This window comes from Penicillium taxi, assembly GCF_028828555.1.
Source record: "Penicillium taxi strain IBT 34144 chromosome Unknown utg000003l_segment0_segment0, whole genome shotgun sequence".
NCBI classification, from domain to species: Eukaryota; Fungi; Ascomycota; class Eurotiomycetes; order Eurotiales; family Aspergillaceae; genus Penicillium; species Penicillium taxi.
In genome coordinates, this window is record NW_026643205.1 from 1,363,956 (window position 1) to 1,388,280 (window position 24,325).

General features: G+C 45.4%; 10 protein-coding genes across 10 annotated transcripts; 3 read left to right on the top strand and 7 right to left on the bottom strand.

Moving 5' to 3' along the window:
* Positions 1-75: 75 nt before the first annotated feature.
* N7495_003979 (uncharacterized protein) lies at positions 76-1,006 on the top strand (the record flags this gene model as incomplete). Its single annotated transcript, XM_057206630.1, has 2 exons — positions 76-950; positions 982-1,006. The coding sequence occupies 2 exons, from the start codon at positions 76-78 to the stop codon at positions 1,004-1,006; spliced, it is 900 nt and encodes a 299-aa protein (XP_057064310.1).
* Positions 1,007-1,346: 340 nt separating this feature from the next.
* Positions 1,347-1,606, bottom strand: N7495_003980 (uncharacterized protein; the record flags this gene model as incomplete). Its single annotated transcript, XM_057206631.1, has 2 exons — positions 1,347-1,479; positions 1,536-1,606. The coding sequence occupies 2 exons, from the start codon at positions 1,604-1,606 to the stop codon at positions 1,347-1,349; spliced, it is 204 nt and encodes a 67-aa protein (XP_057064311.1).
* Positions 1,607-1,655: 49 nt separating this feature from the next.
* N7495_003981 (M protein repeat protein) lies at positions 1,656-5,171 on the bottom strand (the record flags this gene model as incomplete). Its single annotated transcript, XM_057206632.1, has 1 exon — positions 1,656-5,171. One exon carries the CDS (start codon positions 5,169-5,171, stop codon positions 1,656-1,658), a length of 3,516 nt encoding a protein of 1,171 aa, XP_057064312.1.
* Positions 5,172-6,376: 1,205 nt separating this feature from the next.
* N7495_003982 (uncharacterized protein) lies at positions 6,377-8,314 on the bottom strand (the record flags this gene model as incomplete). The annotated part of the gene is made up of 1 exon (XM_057206633.1): positions 6,377-8,314. One exon carries the CDS (start codon positions 8,312-8,314, stop codon positions 6,377-6,379), a length of 1,938 nt encoding a protein of 645 aa, XP_057064313.1.
* Positions 8,315-8,500: 186 nt separating this feature from the next.
* On the top strand, positions 8,501-10,048 carry N7495_003983 (serine/threonine-protein phosphatase 2A activator; the record flags this gene model as incomplete). The annotated part of the gene is made up of 3 exons (XM_057206634.1): positions 8,501-9,132; positions 9,193-9,544; positions 9,605-10,048. The coding sequence occupies 3 exons, from the start codon at positions 8,501-8,503 to the stop codon at positions 10,046-10,048; spliced, it is 1,428 nt and encodes a 475-aa protein (XP_057064314.1).
* Positions 10,049-10,279: 231 nt separating this feature from the next.
* On the bottom strand, positions 10,280-11,445 carry N7495_003984 (Saf4/Yju2 family protein; the record flags this gene model as incomplete). The annotated part of the gene is made up of 3 exons (XM_057206635.1): positions 10,280-11,291; positions 11,365-11,374; positions 11,433-11,445. The coding sequence occupies 3 exons, from the start codon at positions 11,443-11,445 to the stop codon at positions 10,280-10,282; spliced, it is 1,035 nt and encodes a 344-aa protein (XP_057064315.1).
* Positions 11,446-12,831: 1,386 nt separating this feature from the next.
* On the top strand, positions 12,832-14,825 carry N7495_003985 (PAS-associated C-terminal; the record flags this gene model as incomplete). The annotated part of the gene is made up of 5 exons (XM_057206636.1): positions 12,832-12,941; positions 13,000-13,700; positions 13,757-13,907; positions 13,963-14,422; positions 14,490-14,825. 5 exons carry the CDS (start codon positions 12,832-12,834, stop codon positions 14,823-14,825), a joined length of 1,758 nt encoding a protein of 585 aa, XP_057064316.1.
* A 631-nt stretch (positions 14,826-15,456) lies between these two features.
* Positions 15,457-15,829, bottom strand: N7495_003986 (uncharacterized protein; the record flags this gene model as incomplete). The annotated part of the gene is made up of 2 exons (XM_057206637.1): positions 15,457-15,738; positions 15,764-15,829. 2 exons carry the CDS (start codon positions 15,827-15,829, stop codon positions 15,457-15,459), a joined length of 348 nt encoding a protein of 115 aa, XP_057064317.1.
* Positions 15,830-16,602: 773 nt separating this feature from the next.
* On the bottom strand, positions 16,603-17,769 carry N7495_003987 (uncharacterized protein; the record flags this gene model as incomplete). The annotated part of the gene is made up of 3 exons (XM_057206638.1): positions 16,603-16,764; positions 16,826-17,290; positions 17,374-17,769. The coding sequence occupies 3 exons, from the start codon at positions 17,767-17,769 to the stop codon at positions 16,603-16,605; spliced, it is 1,023 nt and encodes a 340-aa protein (XP_057064318.1).
* A 2,138-nt stretch (positions 17,770-19,907) lies between these two features.
* Positions 19,908-21,327, bottom strand: N7495_003988 (uncharacterized protein; the record flags this gene model as incomplete). The annotated part of the gene is made up of 5 exons (XM_057206639.1): positions 19,908-20,406; positions 20,504-20,877; positions 20,947-21,018; positions 21,077-21,103; positions 21,178-21,327. 5 exons carry the CDS (start codon positions 21,325-21,327, stop codon positions 19,908-19,910), a joined length of 1,122 nt encoding a protein of 373 aa, XP_057064319.1.
* Between the last annotated feature and the right edge of the window lie 2,998 nt (positions 21,328-24,325).

Below are 24,325 nucleotides of genomic sequence, written 5' to 3' on the forward strand. Positions count from 1 at the left end.
TCATACTCGCATATCTCAACTCTCACTTTCTTTCCTGCAAATCACATTGCTCCTTACCAAACTTATTTCTTCATAATGCCAAACAATCACTACCCTCATATGGACGACAATCTCTCATTAGCCTCCTATTCAACCGTCCAGCACTCAATCGGCCCTGTACCCCCAGTCCAACTCCGTCAAAGAAACACAGTCAAACAATGGGTCGTAAAGCGAATATCCCAAAGAATGTCTCTAGGAATGTCCCTGGCCTCAACCTGGGACGGCCGTCCAGCCAGTAGCTTGGACGCCCGCCGCCGCCCAGCCACAAGTTATAATGAGCTCAGCGCAAAGAACCTTGCCAATCTAGCAATAGCCATAGAGATGCGCGATTCAACCCTCCTCAATGAACCACGCAGCCCCACCGAACTAATGCACGAGATCGTTGAAGAGGAGATCCCAGACTTAGATCCGGAAACGGTCAAGTCGCGACGCATTTCAAAGTCCTACGCGGACTTTTGTTACGATTTTACGCTTTCTGGCTCGCAACAGGAGAAGAAGACGTTCGATATGAACATGACCAAGTTGAAAGAGGAGGGCGTCGATGATACGCCCAAGTCGAACAGTTCGGCTGCCACGGTCGATATGGCAGTGAACGACGACCACCACAGTGTCGCTGAACGTGAACGTGAACGACCGCAATCAATATTCCCTTCTTCTCCTTCTGCGCCAACTCCATTGCAATCTTTCAAATACCCAAATCCTTATTCCCAATCGCAGACATACGACAACAACGTCGCGCAAAACCGGGATCAGCAGTTATCCCCCCCGGCTACCTGTCCTCTGCCACCTCCTGATATTCTCACCCCGACAATGTACCGAGAACAACTTGCTAAGAAGGCGAGCAAGAAATCATCTTTTTGGCAGCCTTTGAGATCGGTTTTCTCAAGGAGGTTGCATTTCTGGGGACCGAGGTATGAAGTGAACAATACTGTATATTAATAGTGTCGGCAACATTATAGTTTCATAAGCACAGATCATAAAAGGATCAATTAATGCAACCATTTGAACGTAATCCATGGATACTCACCACTTACTGGGTATAGCAAGGTTAAAGCCTGGGCAACTTTCAAGATTTATGTAGGAAACTCTTAAAACAAGGTGCAACAGAGAGAAGATTCATGCTGGCATTAAAAGTATAGCAAAGTATTAAACATAAAGAGTCGGGAGAGAAGCCGACATTGAAACAGGGTATTTTGGGTCCTATTGAATACAGTGAACAATGGGGCAATAGAGGGATAACAAAATAAAAGAGTATTTTGCACCAACAAGTATAAAAGTACTTGCTATATGCTATACAGCCGCAGACTTTACCAGGCAGCAGCAATATCTCTTAGCTGACCACGGCTGTCTGCTTCTGGAATAAATGCTTTAGTCTCGGGGTTAAGGGTTGGCGGAGGAGGAGTTGGCTGGCGCTCTATTCTGGCAAGATCGCCGATGATTCTGCAAGGGGGAATGGTTTAGTACGGTTGAGTCAAGGAAAAGAAATAATAACTTACCGGCGATGTTCGCTATACCAGTCATCTTGCGACGTTCGGATGTGTTTAAGCTGTTCCTGAATGCTGGCCATCTACGGAGATGAAAAGAATTAGTCTTTGTACAATCATATTAGGTCCCCTTCACGAAAATGGAAGAAAGACAAAATTAGAGGAGAAGGATGTCTTCGAACGGGGAATCCCCACCATTCCCTCGATGGATGGGCCACGGTCCTCACCTTCCATTGCGGTTGGACCCCCATCATCGGCACTGCCCTCAGATGCTGACGCCCATCGGCTTGCGTTCAATCCCGAAGTGGTACTCTTGTCATTGTCGGCCTTGAGAGTGGCCAATTCGGCCTCCAGCTCGCGAACGCGTCGTCGACTACCGGAGATAGCCGAGTCAACGTCACCGAGTTGGTTGAGGAGCGCCATGTTCTTATCTATCTGGTCATTCAAATTTTGTTCACCGAAAGCGATCTTTTCTTCCATCATCTTGTTCTTGGCTCGCACTTCCTCCAGTTCTTGGCTGGTGGAAGTGAACTTCTTCTTCAGCCCAGTGATTTCCTCTTGCGACTGGCTTAGCTGCTTTACGATGGAGTCGATTTCCGAGTCATGGCTGTTAGATACGGCTGCAGACTTACGAAGCTCGTCAATCTGAGCGATCGCATCATCGTGCTTGGCGGTCAGTTCCTGGAAAGAGATGACACTGGCTTCCTTGACAGCAGCGTGTGCCTTCTCGGAGGCATCCAGTTTTTGTTCGAGCTCAGCAATGGTCGCGTTCAGGCCGTCGAGAGCAGAGGTATCTTGTGCAGCAGCCGTAGCGGCACTCAGGGCAGCTTCATGGGTTTTCTGCAGCTCCTCAAGTTTAGCCTGGTTCGATGACTCAAGCTGATCGCGCAAATTATTGAGCTTAGTCTCGTGAACGGTGAGAAGTTCCTCGATGGCTCTTCCGTGTTCGGCATCGGCGTCGGCAGATTTTGAGACTGAAGAGGCATCAATCTCAGCTTGTAGTTGGGCCTTGGTTTCTTCAAATGTCTTCTTGAGCTCAGAAAGTTCCTCATCATGGGAATCCTTCTCAGCCTGACTGGCGGTCTGCAGAGCTTCGAGATTAGCCTGGAGCTTGGCCTGTGCCTCCTGAGACTGCTTCTGAAGCTGGGCAATGTCTTCTTCGCGAGACTGGGCGTGATTGGTAATCTCAGTGTTGTGGCGCTCCAAGGAAAACTTCAATTCATCCTCCAAGGATTGAACCTTAGTGGCATGGCTGGACTCCAGATCCCGATTCTTGGCGAGCAGATCGTCGTGCTTCTGCTGTAGCTCAGCAAATAGATCGTCCTGAGAGCCGGAGCTTTCTTGCTGGACCTTTACCAGCTCAGTCGCATGCTGAGTCTTCAGAGTCTCCAATTCTTGAGTGTGTTGCTCTGAAATAATGGCGGCCTTGGAGGTCTGCTCCTCAAGGAGATGAATAAGCTCCGCAGCCTTATCCTCGGCAGCCTTCAGCTTACTATCTTTTTCACTCTGTTCGGCATCTTTCGACTTCGACTCGACCTCAACATTTTTGAGACTGCGATACAGTTCCTCAGCTTCAGTTCGTGCTTTGTTTACCTCCTCCTCCAAAGCCTTAATCTTGCTCGTGCCGCTTGACAGCTCAGATTCCAGGAGTTCAACCTTATGACGAAGAGCGTCGATTTCCTGGGTAGCAGATTCTTGAGCAGATATCTGTCCTTCTTCCAAGGCGTGACGAGTTTCGGCAAGAGCCTTTTCGGACTCAGAAAGTCTTTCTTGTAGAGACTTGAGCTCCATACCATGCACAGACTCGAGCTCCAAGACGGCTCGCTCGTGGTCTGCTTGAGCAGTGACCTTGGCAGATTCCAATTCATCGCGAAGTTCTTGGAGTTGTTCAGAGTCTTTGGGGCCAAGTGATTCGGCTGTAGCCAACAGAGAGCTCAAAGCAGTCTCATGCTCAGTCTTCAGATTTTCGATGACAGCTGTATGAGATGTCTCCAACTCGTTCAGCTTGTCGCCCAAAGTTCTAGTGGCTTCCTCATGCGCCTGGCCAAGCTCACCTTGAAGCTTCTCAATGGCCTGTTTGAGTTCAACAATCTCCTGCTCCTTCTCAGCAAGAGAGCTTGTTGTCTGCTCAGAGCTTTCCTGGGTGGCAGACTCTGATTCGGCAATTTTGGCTTCTAGGGAAGCAATCTGTTCCTGCAGAGAAGAGACAGACTCCTTCTCAGCCTGGATCTCTTGGTTTTTGGAGGTAGCCAACTTCTCTAGTTCCAGGTTGAGATTCTCCAGCACTTGATCACGTCCCTTCAACTCTCGTGAAAGATTATCGAGAGCCAAGACCTTCTCTTCAGTCAAGCTGGATTTCTGGGACTCAAGCTCTTCCTTGAGAGCATTGATCTGTTCCTCAAATGTAGTAGAGGTAGCCTTGTGCTCTCCCAGCTCCTTTTCAATGGCTTCAAGTTGAGCTTTGTGTGCTTCCTTAAGCTCTTCAAGCGCAGAAGCAGCGTTGGCTTGATCATCACTTTGAGCAGTGGCCGATTGCTTGGCTTCTTCGAGTTCCTTCTCAGACTTTTCCTCCAGCTCCTTATGCTGAGTCTCAGCCTCCTCCAGTCGGACCCGGAGAGACTGAAGCTCCTCCGCATGGGCTGAAGTCAACTTCTCGAGCTCAGCAGCATGTTCCGCCCGAATAGCATCGGTGGCATCGCTATCCTTAGCAGCATCCTCACCCGAGATAGAGAGTTGACCCAGCTTCTCGTTGACGGCGTCGAGCTCAGTCTTGAGGGTGGCAATGGTCTCTTCACTATCAGAGAGCTTTTTCTGCAGAGACTGTAGCTTCTCTGTGTCTTCAGCACTCTTTGTGGTGGTAGCGCTTGGCGCCGTGCTCATCCGCTTGGTAGTGGACGATGTTGCAGTCCGCGGGGCAGTGGTGGAGGTGGTCGGACGAGTCGTTGAGCGGGTAGAGGTCGCAGAAGAAGAAGTGGTTGGGCGGGTGGCTGATGATGTAGAAGATGTCAGTCTACCCACGGGCTTGCTGGTGGAGGTCGCAGTGCGGGATGTGGCCGAGGTGGTTGTCGGCTTGCGGTCCGCGGACGTTCCAATGACGCTCGACCGTCGGTCGAGAGATGATGTTGACTTCGGAGGAGCACGGGGAGAAGTTGTTGCAGCCATAGACATACGCTTAGCTGTACCCGAAATACCGCGCCTCTCATCTCCGGAGCTCGCGATCGACCGAGGCTTCTCATCCGCGGAGCTGCTGACCGATGCGCGAGACCGGTGAGACGAGGTTGTCGATGTACCCAAAGGTTTACGCACAGTCGAGGTTGACGATGTGGTCGTTGAACGGGTAGGGGGCTTATTCAATGTGCTGGATGTAGTGGTACGCGCTGTAGACGGCGCATTTCCGGTCTTTGAAGCCGATGAGGAGATAGGTCGCTTGGTAGTTGAAGTGCTAGACACAGGACCCTTGGTGGCTGAGGTAGAACTAGTGTTTGTTTTGGCCGGAGAAACAGGAATATTTTCCTTGGATGCCTCAGGGCTGGACTTGATGTTCTCTTCGCCTCCTGAGAGCAAAGTCGACTCCGTCGGAGTAGCTGGAGGCTGGTATTCAACCTCGACATCGGAGGAAATGGGGATGGGCGCCTCAGTAGATTCCATGTTGGGTAATCTGCGTTTGACGTGAAAGTATACTTTTCAAATAGGACGCAGCAAAATGAGACGGGAACAAGTAAACAAAAAGGGGGTCTAAGAAAACCAAGAGAAGTATTAGCAACTTGTAGGCATTATTGAAACAATAAATAAAGAAAGCCAGAGCAGTGTTATGCAGCTTTCCGGCCAAAACATCAGAGGGGAATGCTGGCTGTCGAAGACAGCAGTCCAAGCTTCGATGTTCCGAAATGGATCAACACAGCAACATGCAGCCATTGGCCTTTGTAGAAGACATATTTCATGAAAGAAAGATAGCATGTTTTTGAAGGGATATATGTCCATAGGGAAACATTCTGAGTTCAATTCATCGAAAGCAAAAAGGGCTATACTCACGCGCCGCGCCTAGAGTTGAAGTTGAAGTTTCAGGGGGAAGTATAAACAATAGTCAGTGTTAGAGGTTCTGCTAGCCAGAATAGCTGCCAGAAGATTAACAAAAGAAAAATGAGAAGTAGACTGCGCAATAGACTTGACAATGGTTGCAAGGGAAAAGGAGAACTCGGAAGTGAAAGCGGTGTCGATGGTGGGGGATCGTTGCTACTTCACGCGCTTGTCCCTTGAATCCTGCGCCTAATATGGGGTGATCTAAGTCTGCAGGAATTAGTTATTATTCACTTTACTTCGCTTTAGACACTTTTTACAGAAATAATATGCTGTGGGGTTATTCTGCTACACAGTACTCAATGAGAATTGAATATTTTTCAACTAATAAATTTCATGTTGTGTAGAGAAAAAGAGGCTTGATCTGACCACACTACTTACCCCCTGACGGCTTCCTAATTAGGGCTAGCTTACCAATATTGATGGCTTTTGGTCTTATCTTCTATTTTATGGAGCTAACCTCCTTAGATGGTCAAATAAAATGTTGACTAATAGAAACTTCCTGGAAAAACGAAATAGGTATATTGCTTCCAAATGCATCCATCTTTTTTAAACTTCCAACTTCATGGATATATCAGACGTTGGCCAGATAATCCGGTAGCTCCTTGCCTGCACAGTCTAAGGCTTCGCAGAAATTTCGAGCTCTTGATTTCAGGCCTTCGATTGTATGGCCTTTGAGGATCTTGCTATACTTAGTCTTGATCAAGATGTATCGTGCACTGTCTAAGAAAAGAAAAGAAAATGTTAGAAAATCTCCAAGGTAGACAATGAAGATACTAACCAGTGAACTGCTGTAATGCCTTAATCAAGGTTTTATCTTGTTCTGGCGTCCAAATCTCTTCCGTCTCGATATCCACATCCTGAGTTCTTGCAGGTGATTGAGGTCTAAATCGGTTCTCATCAATTGCCCTGAGGATATTCTTCAATGGACCGCGCAGAGACCAGGAGTAACGAGCTTTCTTTTCGATGTCGATGTATCGATTCTTCCGTAAATTGTTCATGCGATTACTGCAATCCAAGAGTAGCTGTAAGGATTGACGGAACTGGTCATATGCCAGACGACCCAGCGTCATATACGCCCTGAAGCTAAATATAATCTGTTTGACCATCTGGGGAACCATATACGTTTCTAATTCAAAGACTTTTTCCCCTGCTGATTTGGGATCGTCAATCGTGCTGGACGGAAAATCTGTTGCTCCTTTAATCTCATCGAAAATGGAATCCATCAGATCTAGTTGATTCCTTGGGAGGCGGGCAGTGCTATCATAAGTTTTGCGAAGCATCTGGAACATTTCACAGGCTGGATTCAAATAACGCGGAATAGGTCCTGAAATCCGCGACTGGAAAGCAATTCCACTGTTGCTTAAGGATCGCCAATCTCTCTCAGAAGGGGTTTCGTTGATCATATCGTTGAACCATTTCATCAATTCGTCATCTTGATTGAGATACCAATGATACTCGGCATCGACATCGACACCGTCGGAATCTTCAAAACTTTCATCAGAATCTGGATGATATGCGGGATGGCTATCCTCCTGTAAGACTGTACGAGTAACCGTAAGGGAACCATCCTGGGAATGAGATCGTTCACGCTCATAGTCTTCATCATCCTCCTCTTCAGCGCCTTCATCCTCTTCAATGCTATCTCGGAAGTATTCAGGATCGAGATCCGGATCCTTCTGAGCGATGACAGGGATAACCGTCGCGGAACCATCTTGGGAAGGCGATCGTGCTCGCTCATAGTGTTCATCCTCTCCAGCGTATTCAACGTCTTCATTATTTCGGTAGTAATCAATATCAGGATTCGGATCCTCCTGGGAAATTGAAGGGATAACCGTCGCAACACCATCTGGAGGAGGTGACCGTGAACGGCCAACATCAGAATCGGCACTCTCATTGCCAAACCTGAGGAAACCATCTTGGGCAAGTGGCCGCATTTCCTCGAAATCAGAGCCCTCGCTTTCACTGGCAGACGCGATCTCAGATGGTGTCCCGGGCAATATGCTAGATTTACCAGAATTTCTAGGTGTAGATGTACTCGGCAAGTCTGTTGGATCTTGAACATTTGAGGCGGAGCTATCGTGCACTATTTCAGCAGGCTGATCTGCCTCCGAATAGAAAGTAAAACGCTCTGGAAAGGGATCATCGATCTCATCCTCCTCCGGGCTATTCTGGTTGATTATTGGAAGTGGATCAGGTGATTGTTCCTGCTCTGGTCCTAGTTTCTCAAGTTCGCCGCTCTCTTGACTACCACTATTCTGATCGTCCCCATGGTCGCTGTCATGGTCGCTGTCATGGTTGATTGTCGGATGTGGACCAGGTGATTGTTCCTGTTCTGGTAGATCCTCTGGTTCGTCTACGTCTTGACTACCACTATTTTGATCATATCCATCGTCACTGTCTTGCTGGAATTGCGATAAGGGCACTGTTTCATTATCGGTGTTGGGCGACGCGTCTTCCTGAGTTTCGTTGGATCTTATTTGCGTCCGGGAGGCTTCCTTAGTGGTTGGAAGCTGAGTCTGAATTTGCGACCGTAAACGAGAGCGTAAAGTTCGTCTGGAAGTGGATGTATCCTCGGGGGGATCAAGAGGGATATCCCAAATGGGGTCGTGTTTTTTGTCTTTCTGATTTCGGCTTTTCTCATTGATGTTGTTTAAAAACTCCAGAGAAGTATTGGTAGAGTTTCGCGCTTTCCTCTTCCTAGTGACTACCATTGCCAGTAGACAGCACAAAGGCTGGTGGGGGTGGAGGAAGTTGATATGAGGGAGTGGGTAAATTGTTTGCGTACGACAGAAAAGCCCCGGAGCTAAGCTTCCTCATCCCGCCTTTACCTTCCCCTCCATATTCTGTCTCCACATCCTTCTTCTAAGCTTCATCTTCACACTCTTGCATCATCCAAAATGAATATCGAAGGCCGGTCTAACCGTGTCTTGCTGAAGCTTGACCCCTCAGTATCGCACAAATTCATCGCACCTCGCAAAAATATCTACGAAGGGAAAGATGTGGCTACCTTTTTAGTCTCGAAAGCTTACACGGACATCATGACATTCTTGCTACAGTTGAATCGATCAATGTTCCCCGAAAGACTTCCTAATGGATCCGTTCAGACATGGCCTATCCATACCGATGCAGTACAGTTCTCTGCGCCTGTTCGACAATTACAGCGATTACTTTTGAGAGTCGAGGATATCATACAGGATGCACCGCTGGATACGGGACCACGCAGGTTTGGAAATATCAGCTTTCGGAAGTGGCACGAAGTGCTGGAAAATCGGGCATCTGATCTACTAAAAGAGTGCTTACCCCAAGAGCTTCTGGAAATGCCTTCGTCGAATCCAGATGGGCTTACAGCCGAGTCGGAACTCAAGGCATACTTTATTGGCAGCTGGGGCAGTGGTCAGAGATTGGACTATGGCACTGGCCATGAGTTGAGCTTTTTAGCTTTTTTGGCCGCTATTTGGAAGCTCAACGGCTTTCCAATGTCGGAGCCAGGAGTTGAGGAGAGAGCTATAGTTCTTGGTGTCCTTGAGCCGTGCGTACATTCATTCACGTGTCACCAGACATCTTCAAATCTTTCTGATCATATATATAGGTATTTGGAGCTCGTCAGACTACTCATCAAAACGTACACACTGGAACCTGCAGGCTCACATGGAGTCTGGGGGCTTGACGACCACTCTTTTATCCCATACATTCTTGGATCCGCCCAGCTATCCCCAGCCATCACCGAGAGCGACCTGACTCCAGAAGAGGGCTCATTCGCCGAAGCCCCGGATCCCGCTGGAGTTACAAAGGCTAACATAGTAGAAAGGGAGAGGAAAAGCAATCTGTATTTCTCGGCAGTTGGCTTTATTTATGATGTGAAAAGGGGACCATTCTGGGAGCATAGCCCCATGCTTTATGACATCTCAGGCATTTCAGCTGGATGGGCCAAGATTAATAAAGTAAGTTTTCCAGTTCGTCCAGCCGCTAATTGGAGTGGTCACTGATGGTAACTGTAATAGGGTATGGTCAAAATGTACAATGCTGAGGTATTGTCCAAATTCCCCGTTGTCCAGCATTTTCCATTTGGATCTCTCTTCAGCTGGGAGCGTGACCCTAATGCAATCGTCCCTCCAACCACTGTCCATGCAACCTCTGGCCCACAGGCACGGCCATTAGTACCAGATACTGGAGCATCATCTGCAACAACTCGACCGAGCATGGATGCTGGTACGAAGGCACCTTGGGCTACCGCAGGGCCAGGAGCTCGCATACTTCCAATTGGATCAACAACCGCACCATGGGCAGCTACCAGAAGTAATGGTCTCTCAAACACCACTCTTCCTGATACTTCTAGACTACCTCCAGGTCCCATGGCTCCCACACGAGCTCCTTGGGGCGCTAGAACAGCTCCGCCACCGCCATCAGACGACCTCGGGTCAACAAAGGCTCCATGGGCCAAATGAGATATGATCGTGATACCCAAAATCTACCAGGAACAGATTTAGTTGAAATGTTTGAAATATTTCATTCAAGCTAAAAAAAAAGTGATCGGCTCAGGGGTATTAACTAGTCAAGACGGGGCACAGCGCCGTCTGTGTTGGCCTCTATCTGTAAAAGGTCCACATCGTAAAATAATATATGAGGATAGAAGACGTATAAAGGAAATTTTGCAATCATTAGCAGTCATTCTTCTACTAATCACTGTCCGAACCATAGGGTACCAGCGTCGGCGGTGCCACCACCGGCTCGATTGAATCCACTACCGAGTCGCTCGGGGCACTTTTTAGCTGAGAAATCTTTTTCTTTTTTGGTCGTGGTTTCCAATAGTCGTCGGTAACGAAACGAGCCTGGTTAGAGCCTAGTATTTGAGTTTGAAGAGCATGCTTATGTTCTTCCCGCTTCTGATCGGCCTTGTTTAGGTGAACCCTAGGCTTTTCATCACGGTGCTTTGCTTGCTCGAAAATGGGCCTTGAAAGAATTGCCCGAGATTGAGATGCAGCAAGAGCTTCATCATTGCCAAACTCAATCATCTGGGCTCGCTGCCTATCCTCTGCCGTCTCATCAACAATATCAATTCCAAGACTCATTTTATCCTTCAGAGCCTCTCGAGTCTCATCTAGTCGCTCAAGTCCCTTCCTTGTCTCACGAAAAGTGCGGCGTAATCGCTTCGACTGGGCGTATGGATCATCCCAATCCCGATCCTGTCGATCCTGCAGCTCCTCAATACGAGAAGACTCCAAACGCGCACGCTTCTTATCGTCAAGCTTCTTCTCCGTTTTCGCGAATGGATCTTTTTCCGCAGGGTCTTGCCCGAGAACCGAGGGTCTGATTGCAATCTCCCCAGGTTGTAGCTCCTTGTCATCTCCCGTATCCCGCTTGCGACCACCCTCAAAGACGACATAGGCCGTGTTCTTGGGGTCTGTTCGGATTTCTATCCAGCCCTCACACGCAGTGTGCTTCATTCGAAAGCTGTAAATTGGTGTGGAGAAGTAATTGCCAATTTTCTTCTTTTCGGCATTGAAGCGAACTCCTTGGCCGATGATCATTTCGTGAGGTTTGCAGGTGGTGCACCACACAGCGAATGGCATTTCAAAACGTACGATCAAGGCCCCGGTCGTTTTCAGGTGTCGAGCTCTTGCACCAAGCGCGTGCTTGCCAGCAAGTTGGTTTCCGGATTTCACACCTTCCTCGTCTGGAGGTACATATCTGAAAAAGCACTTAGTATATAGGTCCCACTTATCAACCTAGCTATCTCGATGTAGCAGTGCCAGTTGCATACCGTCCCATATCTATATCACGCGCATTGTTAGCTCTTTGAATGAGTGAGCAGGATCGGTCGGTACTGACTGAATCCCTGCATCTCGAAGGTAAGGACTATGAAAGTCCAGCAGACTCCAGCTTATGGCTTATAAGTTGTCAAGTGTGAATGATCTCAGATCGAAGTAACCTTGATCACTCATGGATGAGGTGAAGGTAACAAACTCGGTGAAGAGTTGAAGGTTTAAAGGTCTGAATTCTCGGAACTCTTTGGTTGGAATAGGAGTTGGAAGTTCCATACAGCGCGTCAAGCAAAATCAGTAGTCGCAACTGGGGTGGTTACTCGTCCCAATTTGGTTTAGCGTAACTCTCACATTTTGGGAATAATCTCGGATGTAATATTCATTACGTCATGTTCGGTGGTTATGATCACGAAGTATGAAGTACGCGTAGTACCTTGCTCAGGTGTCTTCCTATATACGGACCGTTGGTTCCCTTCGTGGTAGAAAGAGAAGGGCTAGAGCACCACCGTTTTCAATAAAAAGGCTAGTCATGGAGTAATCTTCATCAGATAGGTGTCTGCCTTGGAGCTCCTCCTGTGTAAGCAAAATCTTGAAAATACTTCAGAGTAAACAACCTCATGCCACGCTTTCCATTGCTACACTTTCAAATCCCAAGCTCCATATCAACCTTGGTGCGGATTTGCTAGCCTTTAAGAAACTTCATTACCTGGGATGCTCTATGGCAAATGCAACCTTGGAATAACGAAGTACAGATAAAACTCCTGGGTACATAACATAAAAGCTCCCAGCGGAGCCACTGAGGGCTATTCGGTTCCTTTTTTTTTTTTCTTCTCGACTGCTGCCAGATTATTTTGTCCTGTAACGGCTTAGGCCTAGGACCAATGAGATGATAATTATGACTTTAAGTGGCACCCAGACTTCCATAATTGCCACTCGTTACCGAGGTCTTTACTGCGTATTTCCTGCCTATCGACGAAGATAGAGTCGAAGTGAATGAGGATATTTGAAACAACCTGGGCAGTAACAAAGAAGAACAAAGAAAGTTGTTAATTGAAAAGGAGAGGAATTCAATAAATCTCCGAGTTATTGAATTTTATGTGTCGATCTACAGGCGATCGTCTATTTTGAGTTAGGGTTCAGGTCGGCTAAAAAGGCAACTAAACTCCCCCTGGCGTGACATCATGTAGAACGTGGGTACGAAAGATCGATCGATCGATCCTGCCAACCACATCCTCTATAACTATATCTACTGCCGATCTTCCCCAGTCAATTTGTTTGATTTATTTGCCCCCCGCTCGCAAGGGTGGTACCGTGGAATTGAATTCAATATCTGCAGGCATACAGCGCCACGCAATGTGACCATATCATCCTTAAAAAGACGCGAGTCTTCGTGCCTCGTAGACCAAACATTTTGTTACTTTTTGTAAACGAGTATCATCATGGAAATTTCCAATATACCTGACAATATGCCTAAGAGGGTGGACTCGGATGTTTCATCCGCACCGACTATCCTCCGGGATGAATCAAACATAGAATATTCACAGTTCAAAAGACATATGCAACAGAATAGGCAATGGTGAGAAAAGTTGTGCGATTGAACAATTGATTCGGGGCATCGCTGACCAACTATCTAGCCCCACTCCACCCAATGAATCTGAATCGGAGCACAGCTCCCAGGCCTCGATCAGGGCCATGCGCCGCAATTTTAATGTCAATGACATTCCTCTCCTCCAAGTTACAAACCCACACGATGGCTCTGATCAATTCAACCCTACAAATGAGGAATCTGAAGAATCAGGGTGTTCCTACGATCTTCTTGCCCCGTACGAAGGGGACAAAGCCCCACTACATTCGCTCGAGCGTCAAGCCGATACGATGTTCTCCACCGAGCATATGCTGGTCATCTTGACCAATCCTCAATATCTGGCACGGTTTCGCGAGTTTTTGTTGGCAGAACGCCCAAGGTCGATTTTGGCTCTCACATACTATCTCAATACAGCCAAGGCGATGAAAGCACTCCAATATGCCAATGCCCTAGTTCGGCTGTCGGTAGACGTACCCACTGCGGGTATTGAGACCGCAAAGACCCCTGTGGGCTCGATCACCAACCCTGCACTAGAGGCGCGGGTGCAGGATGCGCTTCAAGCTTTGACAGCAGAGGAATTGCCGGCTTTCATTACATCGACTTGCATTAACATCACAAGTAAGGTTGTTGAAGAACGTGTTCGCGGAACTCTTCCCGAGAAGTTTCAAAGGACTGCGGATGCGTTGGCCGAAGTATTCTGTTTAACAGACCCATCGAGACCTGATAACCCCATTATTTTTGCTTCTGGAGGTAAATGTTCCCCAGTTCGAATGTAACTCTAAAGTGGATACTAATGACTCTTTTAGAATTCCACCGCACCACACAATATGGCATGGACTACGTTCTAGGCCGAAACTGTCGGTTCTTGCAAGGTCCCAAAACCAATCCGAATAGTGTGAGACGTATTAGAGAAGCAATTCAGGCTGGTCGGCATCATTCAGAGCTTTTCCTTAATTAGTGAGTCTTTATTACCACTGTTTCTCGTCAAACCCCACTCACCAGACATTCATAGTCGGCGTGATGGATCTCCTTTTATGAATCTGTTGCAATGCTCTCCGTTGTGCGATAGTCAAGGTAAGGTTAAATACTTTATTGGAGCTCAAGTCGATGTCTCTGGACTGGCGATGGAGGGTGCACAGATGGAATCGCTTCAAAATCTCCAGAATCTTCAACAAAAGATGGAAAAAACGCAACTTGCCGATAACACCTCTGAATACACTACAAACACCGAAAAATCCGAAAAGCCTCAAAAGCCCAAGAGCCTCTTCGAAGATCTAGGACAGTTACTCAGCCCACGAGAAGTACGGCTTGTGTATGAGCAAGGAGGGATGTTATTCCACCCTGTCCCTGATCAACTTAATCCGAAAAATAGCCGATTATTCATCCCTGGTCCCGAAAATGATGGTGAGGTACGACTGAGTGATCTCCAGTCTCCGACCCTAAGCGGATCTCTAGCTGGTGTTTATAAAAATGTATGCTCTTTCAACTCTCAGTGTTTGGCATATATACCTTTTGTTATTAACTGATTGATTTACGCAGTATCTTCTCATCCGGCCATATCCATCCCTTCGAATTCTCTTCACCTCTCCATCTCTACAGATTCCCGGTATGATGCAAACTTCATTCATGTCTCGCATCGGTGACACTGGCGAAAAGCGAGACAGTATTTTACAGGCAATGATGACAGGTCGCGGTGTCACGGCTCGCATAAAGTGGGTGACACGCTATACTGACCAAGGCCGATACCGCTGGATTCACTGTACGCCATTGCTGGCCAACAATGGTCAGGTAGGTGTGTGGATGGTTGTAGTGATCGATGATGAGGAGGATGAGAACTTTGTACGATGGAAGGGCAACTGGCCTACCGACGTTTGAAGTACTCGTCGACTTCGTTCGGGGCTTTTTTCTTGTACGACAATCTTGGAATATATACGATACATTGCCATAGTCAATAATAAGTATGAAAAAGGGTCCAATAATGGTATGTACTAAACAATTCGAAAGGGGCTTGAAATAACGTAACAAGTAAGAAAACAATAAGAAAACAAGTAAAGGAAAGCTCCGGTATATTATTAGGCAGAGCTCTGAAAAAAACATAGAAATACCAAGCTAAAATTAAGCTGAACCAACCAACCTTAGATGGATCTCATATCTCTTAGATGTCAAGCATTAGAGAATTATTATCCAAGAAGGAAAGTTTTCCCCTGGATCCGATCATTTCGAGTAGCATCTCCGCGTTTACTTAGCAGCATTGATTAGATAGGTGAAATATCAGTGGCACTAGAGAACATATGAACAAGTAGACTGAGGATCTTTCCAGCATAACGCTGGGTAAAGTTGATACCTGGGTGTGATGGGTGCTCCACCAAGAAAGTGTAAGTATAATTTTGATAATCAAAAGAATACAGTACATACCTTGCAGTCGTTATTGATCTTCAAGAAAATAATAGAAGTCTATTCGCCCGTCTCCCAAGGTCAATGATAATGTGGTAGGTAAAATTAAAACTCAAGAAACACCCAAGTGGTTAGCGTAGACCCTCTTTTTAGACAAGTCCGAAGCAACAAAATTACCAACTCCATCCTTGGCCGAGCCATACCCATTATCATAAACACGAATTGAACCATTTGGAGCACATTTAAAATGCGGGTATACCTCGTACATACGATTGGAATCGATGTTCACGTAAAGAGAAAACAAGTCTCCAACATAAACTCGCACGAAGCCGTTATAAGAGTTATCCTCATAATTTCTCTCTGGATCATAGTACGGGTCAACCATTTCAGGAAACTGTTAGCCCACAGAATTAGCCAACAATTGACTTCAGCGATATCTCGTCAATCATGAAGGCATGCTGCAAGCTGGCCTTGGCAATGACCATTATCTTGTTTGATCGCGCGAAGATACTCGTTAAAATGTTCACGGACCTCCTCGATCCAGCACTATTGAACCTTGCCGAGTTAGAATAAATCACATCTTTGTGTGATTCATGTACTACCTGCGCTAGATATAGGTAATTATCCTGAGATTCCCATCCAATTCTGTCTCTGCCTATTAGGGCGGCTGTAAATTTCAATACCCTCATGATATACGAGGTCAATATTTCAATGGCAATAGGCCATAGCTAATCAGACTCAGACGTATAAACTGTTCGATAGGTTACCTTAGAATATAGTCCCAAAAGAAGAGAGATTCGATCGGCAGATTTTTCCCCCCAGAACCTATGGGTAAAACCCGATGTGTATGTACCTCCACCCCTCATTACACCATTTGGGAAAATCTAGATGATCCTAGCGTTCTGGCCAATTCGGGTGATGACAGAATTCATCAATTTCTAGTTCTTTAATTTCGTTAGATTTGTCAAATTTGTCAAATTGGTCGTTGATAGCGGGACTTCGATCAATGGCACAACAGGAATAGATTCATCGTTGGTAAGATATAATAAGTACCTAGGTACATCCCAGCAGTATGACTTGAGTAAATCCCAGTAAAGATCGACACGGTTAGGATAGTGCCACGGTGCCACCGCTGACACAGTCACAGTATTCGTCGTATGAGATCTAACTAGATATGTAGATTCAATAGCACGATATGAGCTACAAAGCTATACCTTTGCTCTGTAACTATCTAGGTATGGTCTGGTCAATAAACCTTTCATACATCTGCTATAGTTGCCTCATATTGTAAGACTGCAGGATGCTTCACTCCCCCTACAGACAACTTGCTCCAGTCTCTTTCGACGCCTTCTTCAACATCGGGGAAAGGGCCCAAGGGTGTGATCGCCTTGGGATTGATATCCCCATGGCTCTTAGTATACTAAATCGAAATCAATTCGTGTTCGAAAATAAAGAAACACTGAAAGAGAAGATATACTCACGTTCTCTTTGATATGTTTGAAATCAGTTGTCTCCCTAGCCGCATCAATGTCCCAATATAGGCCCTTCAACCAGTTATTCAACACTGGGTAGTCATGTCGAATGGTGCCGAGGTTGCACTTGAAATGTTGAACATAGACCGTATCAAAGCGAATCAAAGTTGCATACAACTGAACATCCAGCTCGGTTATTTCCTGTCCTAACACAAATGGGCCACCATGCTGAGCTACGATACGCTCAAGCTTATTCAACGCACCGAAAAGAGGGACAACATTTTTATCATATACTTCCTGTGAAGGTGCAAATCCAGCTTTGTAGACTCCCGCATTCACTTCAGATTGCATCCAAGGTGTAATAGCGTCGATCTTTGCTCGCAAATGAGACGGGTAAAGATCAATGGAGGCGAGTGAAGTCGGAAGAAATTCGTTAAAAGCCGTAGGAAGCCAACGAAGAAGCTCAGTGCTCTCCTAATCGAGCTAGTTTAGCAGTCTGACCGTGTACATTATTCCATATACTAATGCGAGGAGAATTGAATCGGGCTGGATCTTACATTGCAAACCGCTGTACCGGTCTTCTTATCCCACAACAAGGGCACAGAATACCTTCCCTTGTATTCTGGATCCGCGCGAAAGTACAGCTTATGCATATAATCTTCTCCGAAAAGGTGATCGACCGTCGACCCAGGGTACTCATCATCAGAGCTTGGAAACTTCCATCCTGGCCAGCCCGCGGCGTCGCCCTTGGGATACGGCTTGACAATACTCACATCAATGAAGTCGGTGAGGCCTTTGAGATGTCGGATGAAATTCACACGGTGTGCAAAGGGACAGAAAAGGCCAATATAAAGGTGGTAGCGGCCTTTTTCGGCGGGGAATTGACTGCTCGGGATATCTCCATGCCAGCCGTCGGATGTACCATTTTGATGAATCTGGGCTGTAGTTGCCATGTTCTGTAAATTTCGAAGTTATTATTAGGACCTCAATTGACAATAAATTCGATCCAGCAAAGTGGTGAACTACAAAGAAGATGATATTATTTAACTAGTTAACTAACTAGGATTAGGTAAATAAATAACGATGATTGGTAATTACTAATTACCAGATTTGTCGGCGGAATTAGCTCCGCTACAACATCATGTGAGTCCCATCGCGGGAGGACTTCGCTTTCCTAGGCAACGTGTTACGTAAGTCCGGCCCCTCTAGAGAATACATGGTGTTCCTATAAATTCCCCCCTCTAGTTAACTTCTGTGCTCTTGTCTTCGAACACGTCTTCAACGGGCACCAGGATGGTTATTCTGGGGATCCTTTTACGGCTCTCAAAAGGGACCCTGTGTTTTTTGGGAAAAAGAGTGGGGAACTATCTCTTCTGCGAGCTATTGTGAGAGGATTGTGCCTCTTATTGATGGTATGGTAAAGCTAGCAGACAGATAGAATTAAACTTAAGTTCATGCAGGATAATGCTCCAGCGCATAAGGCAGCATCGACAATGAACGAACTCCGTGGCCGCGGAGTTCGCTTATTTCAGTGGCCAGCGTATTCCCCTGACTTGAATCCAATTGAGCAAGTCTGGAATTGGATGAAGGAGTGGATTGGAAAACATTATCTCCAAGTCGATACAAAAATGACATATGATCAGCTTCGTGAAGCTGTACTAGCGGCGTGGGAGGCAGTGCCGGAGGATTTTCTAGAGCGTCAGATTGGTCTGATGAGGGAGAGATGTGAACCTGTTATTGTAGCTAATGGTGGTTATATCAATTTCTAGAGATAGTCAAATGGAATTAGTGTTAAACTGAATAAATGGTGTTGGATTAAATAAATGGTGTTAGATTGAATTAAAGGATATATAATTTATTGTAATTTATTATATTTGTGCGTAATATTATTGTTCAAATATACGACGCGGTATTTAAAAGTGGCAGAAAAAGAGTTCTCTAGTGGGGCTTGGAAGTACCACACTAACGCGACCACAACGACAGACCACAGTAAACTCAGCTAAAAGCAAAAAAACTTAATTCGGAATTAATTCGGACTTAATTCGCACCATCAAAATGCAATCAATCGACTGTGGATACTATCGATTTCAGCTCGATGCTGTGGCTTTATTAGGAGTTACCAGATTTAACACCACAGGCCTCCCATTTGGTCAAATAGTTGCCCCTCCTCAAGGCTATATACCTCCTTTAGAAGAAGATGAAATATCGATCTCTAAAACCTACGAATATTCGTTGTTGGTCACTTTTAAGAGCACACCATGGATATTGTTGGTACTATCATCTCATGCTTATCATGGGATCACTCGCCGCTTATCGGGTGGGAAGCCACATGCTTATCATGTGACTTCCAGGTACCATATCCATAGCAGCAGTTTCATGATAATCAACCACTTCTTACAACTTACAACTACCGCACGTACTACACGCATATGTAGGCCAATTGCGGCGTAAGCTGAAGTCCAATAGCAAGCTATTGTAGATACTCACGACCTGAGTATCCCGATAGATATATATCTTGATTAGCTTTGCTTGTCTTATTGGGTGGCTTAGAAATTAATTATACCAGGGACTGCGAGGTTTGTTCTACTTTGATTTTTTGTACCTAGCTAATTAGTTCTATCAATCTTGATATACCTGCAATGTCTATGGATACATAGAGCCTATAGAGCCATTATAGGATACTAAGTATCTAGTTCGTATCCAGAAAATTTCACCAAGGTTGAAACTTCTCTTATCAGACTCTAACTTGGGCGCTCTTCCCCTTCATGAGCCTTCCTTGATAAGAGCGAGCTCGAAGAAAGTGATGCAACCATTGCCGTCTAGGCCATTTTATTAACTTTGAAACCTTGGAATATCCAGCTTTGATTAGTTATCAGTGTCTGATAAATTCTCTGAGCAAAAGAAAATACATCTAGTCCTTATAAATATCTCGTATAATCTTAAACAAAGGAAAATTTGCTGTCAAGCCTCTGTCTCAAATTGTGTTCTTACCTAGGTACGAAGTCGAACGCAATCTGAACTTGTCAAGCAAAGGCGTAGTGCTTTTATGTACCTCGATACTAGATATTTTGTCATTTCTTTTTTCACAACATCACTCTTTCCTTGACCCAATATCCCACCTAGTTCCACTAGTGCCTCCACCGGCCAGCTTTGCTGAGTGCCAGCCCGTGCCGTCAACAAGCTCGTTCTGGCTGCCATCCTGGCTCAATTTATCCGAATCCTCTGTGCAGGGTGCAGCTACCGTCCGCAGTTCAATAGACTGCTCCACCATGATGGTGGTATCAATTGCTGTCTTCTGCGACTCCTCGAGCCGGGTATGTCTGCCGTAATCCCCAGTAACCTTTATCCGGGTGCTTCGATCACCACCGTATGCGCGACCAGATGTGTTATACAGATCGTAGCTCAGCAACTTGGGTAATAATCTGGAAGCCAGAGGCTTCAGTGTGGGCACTGAAGCGCAGATGATACCTAAGTTGATTTCAATACCGGACCAAATGGCAATATCAACAGCCTTGGTGGACTTTATCTCTTCGGGTGAGGTGCTAACAACCCAAAATGAATAGAGACGAATGATTGATGTAATACACGCACTATAGTAAAATATGTTAGCAAACTATCCAGGCCTTTTTCGCATAACACCTAGTGTGAATGGCCACCAATCTGAAAGCGGGGTCGAAGGAAACCTACAATCCACCACAGGAAAAAACCGTAATAAGAATGATCCTTTGCTTTCGAGGAATCTGGAGTGTTTTGAGTTGTGGAATGGGAATAACCAGGACGCATATATCGCTGAAAATGTTGATGGCAGCGTTCGCGAATCCCACAGCCTCTGCATCCAGACACTTTCCTTTCGGAGCCGCACCCCAGGCGGCTTGTGGTGGGATACAGTTAAAAATGGCGGATAGTACTGCCCATATGGTATAGACGATGGTAAATAGAAGGAAAGCGTAGAGAACCCTTCGTGTGGTTGAAGTACGGAAGATGCGTAAACACTGGACAACAATGGAGACTTTGCACAGACCCAAGCTGAGGAAGTAGGCTGGTGCAATGCCCCAGACAGCCTGGCGATCAGTTGTTAACGGTTAAGTTAAACTTTGAGAAGTCTGGGAACTTCATATTGAAATATTTACCTCTAGAAACGCCTGCAATTGATCAAAGGTGATCTGCTGCCCTAGGCCCGTTTTCACCTCTATAATATCACGCTATAAGCATCAGAAGCATCTGGAAGGAGTTGGGATTATATTACTCACGAACTATTACCACAGCCATAAACACAATGGACGCGGCCTAAGCATAAAACTTGTTAGCTATTCCGTTTAATCCATGATCAGTTGATGAGAGGCATCAATATATTGGCTTACCATTGCTGCAATCATAATGTAGTCTTCGGCACCAACAACCTTGACGAATATAGCGCGCGTGAAGATACGCGTGATGACAGTAAAAAGAGCGAGGAAGGTGAAGATACTGGTTACGGCCAACGCCGAAACCGCTTCCGCCGGTACATGCATCTTCGTGCACCAACTACGGTGATAATGGTAAAACCAGTAGAAGTATGGACGTCAATCAAGCAGGAAACAGGGAATATATATTATAGAAGTAGGAAATACCAAAAAGAAATAGAATCTTAGCGGCATCATAGTTGGCTTGCATTTCACCTTCTAGGATCCAGGGACCAACCTTGGAAGCTTGATGTGGCGCCCAAGTTTCGAAGTCTAAATATCGGTTAAGAAAATAGAAAATTGATCATTTAGGTGAAGGTCAGTGGCCTGAACCACTGTTGTTGGATGAACCCTGATACGAAACGTGGTATGTTTCTTCTTGTACCCACTTTTTACTATTTCAACCTGATGGATTATCATCGCTTTTATACCATTTGTACGGCAATTAAAAGCTATTCCTAAGGTTCATTAATGAACGACATCCTACCATGGATTTAAGCAATGTTAAGCTAGTTAATATAGGCCATCTGAATAGTAAAAAACGAAGATATTATCAGCTTATCTGTGAACTAACCCCCAAAGAGGTCTCGGCTGGTTTGACATATTTGACTTGACCGTGCACCTCGGGTATCCCGTAGTTTATCCAAGACCCTTCTATTATAGTCCCGGAAAATCCCCGTGCTCCACACCCACTTCCCAGTATAGGCATCGATCTATTCAATTAACTAGATCCCATTAACCAAAGAGTTTGCCATTGGGTAAACTTCGGAATACGAGAAAATTTTAAAACTTGGGACACCCGGGTATCCCGGGTAATCTTAGAGATAGAAAAAGGACAATCTAGATTGATAGTTTGAAGGTAAAATTGAACAATTTGTGGTTCCACATATTATGGTCCGACAAATAATATTGGACAGTTTGAAAGTTATTTAGCAAATCAGTCTCGTTCAACATATTTAAGGGTCTTTCGGCCCACTCAATCTGCCAAATTAGGTAACTCCCGTGGACTGAGGGATTTATATGAATTAGGGTTTTAATATAGTCCTAGGAACTCTCTCCTATAAGGGTTAGTCTTTTAAACTAGTCGTAGAGGCCATTCACGATATCAGGAGAACCTTTGGGGGTTTCCTCATTTTATGGGTAGGTACTTTTCCTGATATAACTCTGGACAGACCCTTAATGTAAACCTTGGAACCTACCGGATTTAGTCTTTATAATATTGGTTGTGGACCAATATGTCAGGTCAGGGCTTTAGTATCTAGTTAGAGTTTTTTTTTTCTTTTTTCTTTGAAATATTGGTTAAGCTGTGGACTCATCGCCCCTTACTTTTTCATGTTCACATCTCCCAATAAATTCTCCTTTCTCAATATTTGCCACGTCCGCAGTCCAAACCTTTGCCTAATCATTAGATCTCTTGAAAACTGCGCTACAAAACTCGCCCACTATTCGGCGCCTTCGTCGATAACCGAATTGTATAACTCACCTAGGTATCATCCCAATAAACAAATCTTGGTTTTGTCTCGACTTTATCCAAGTTATTTAACTACAGGGCTCCCCTTCTGGTCTTTTCACCCACGGTTGCAGTAGCAGCTGGATATGCACCTACCTAGACAACCAATCTACCAACATTGAACTCTTTCTCAGACACCTACATCTGCCTGTGAGACGCCACGAAGAACTACCTACTGTCAATGGGATCATTTCATCGACTATTTTCATGGCAGAGCTTCCACGGTTAAACACATATTAGAATATTCAAGAAATATATATGAAAGGAAATGAATGCAAGGAAAATAAAATTTTAGTCCAGAGGTCCAATATTGGAAGGAAATTCATTCTTAGCCATCGATTTGGAGAAGCTGCCTAGGTGGTCCTTGAAGGCTCTTGAAACCTGCGGTATTAGATCTGACATTTTGTTGGCAACGTGTCCGGCCCTGCTTTCATTCCGATAGTGGAGTACTTTTTTAAAGACTTGAAGACGCATGTACTCTTCCTCCCTTCCGCCATCAGAAAGGGTGCTGCTTTTTCATTCTATACTAAAATATATGATTTCATTTGCTTTACAGTTCGACGCTAGCTTTTAAAGTCTCAAGAATTAAATATAGGGTTTGATGATGCTGCCTGGGAAACAAGCGACAGTGGGCGGTTTTAATGTCGCTCCGAACATGAAGTTTGAGAATATTCGCGTTCGATAAATATAGCGTCTTAGTACCTTGAAGCCCTAGCAAAGCTACATGATATTTCACACCTCTGAAGCCAAAGTAGCTATGCTATAACCTCTGCTAATAACTCTAGCGTAATTTCATTGCTCTTTTGAAACCTCGTTCATGACAGAGCACAGTGGATAGTGGATAGAGCATGTAGGCTATTGTGAATTCGTAATAGCCTCCTTCAGTTGTAAGGCACAATCACCGTCATCTTATCTGAAACCTTTTGTTCTTCACCAATTGGACGAGGTAATCTCCACTCCAAGGTAATGTTGAAATATCTGTAAGTTCTGGTTCTTTCAACGCTTTGAGTTTTGTTGAAATCGATAGTAAGGAAGTTAACCTCCTCGAACCCTGAATTCATCTTCTAGGCATCAAAGGCCATTTCTGAGATACGAGTATCCATGACAATGAGAAAATATAGGCCGAAACCGGCTGTTTCAATCTGTTTCAATCTGTTTTAAATCATCAAAGCTAAAAGAGGAAGATCTCATTTGTGTTAACCTAAATATTCCTGGGCTGGATACTCAGATCACTCGACGGCAGACGGAGCTAAGAACATAGTCTTTAGCAGCCAAAAGCATTCTAGCGGAATGATGGAATGGAAAATTCGGTGATGGGTAGACTTGAGATTGTCTGAATATATCGACAGAGTATGTCAGCAAACCATTTCCATGACGATCACCCCGCATCCTTAAACCTTAATCATGGACCCACTTATTCTTTTTAATGCGAACTGATTGAAACAAAGTGGCAATTCCAACGCTTCATCACTCTCTACCGCCCGTCGATACCTACACAAGCGACTAATCCTGACCCGAGCACTACATTTTTGACCATTCGCATACCTCTACTATGAT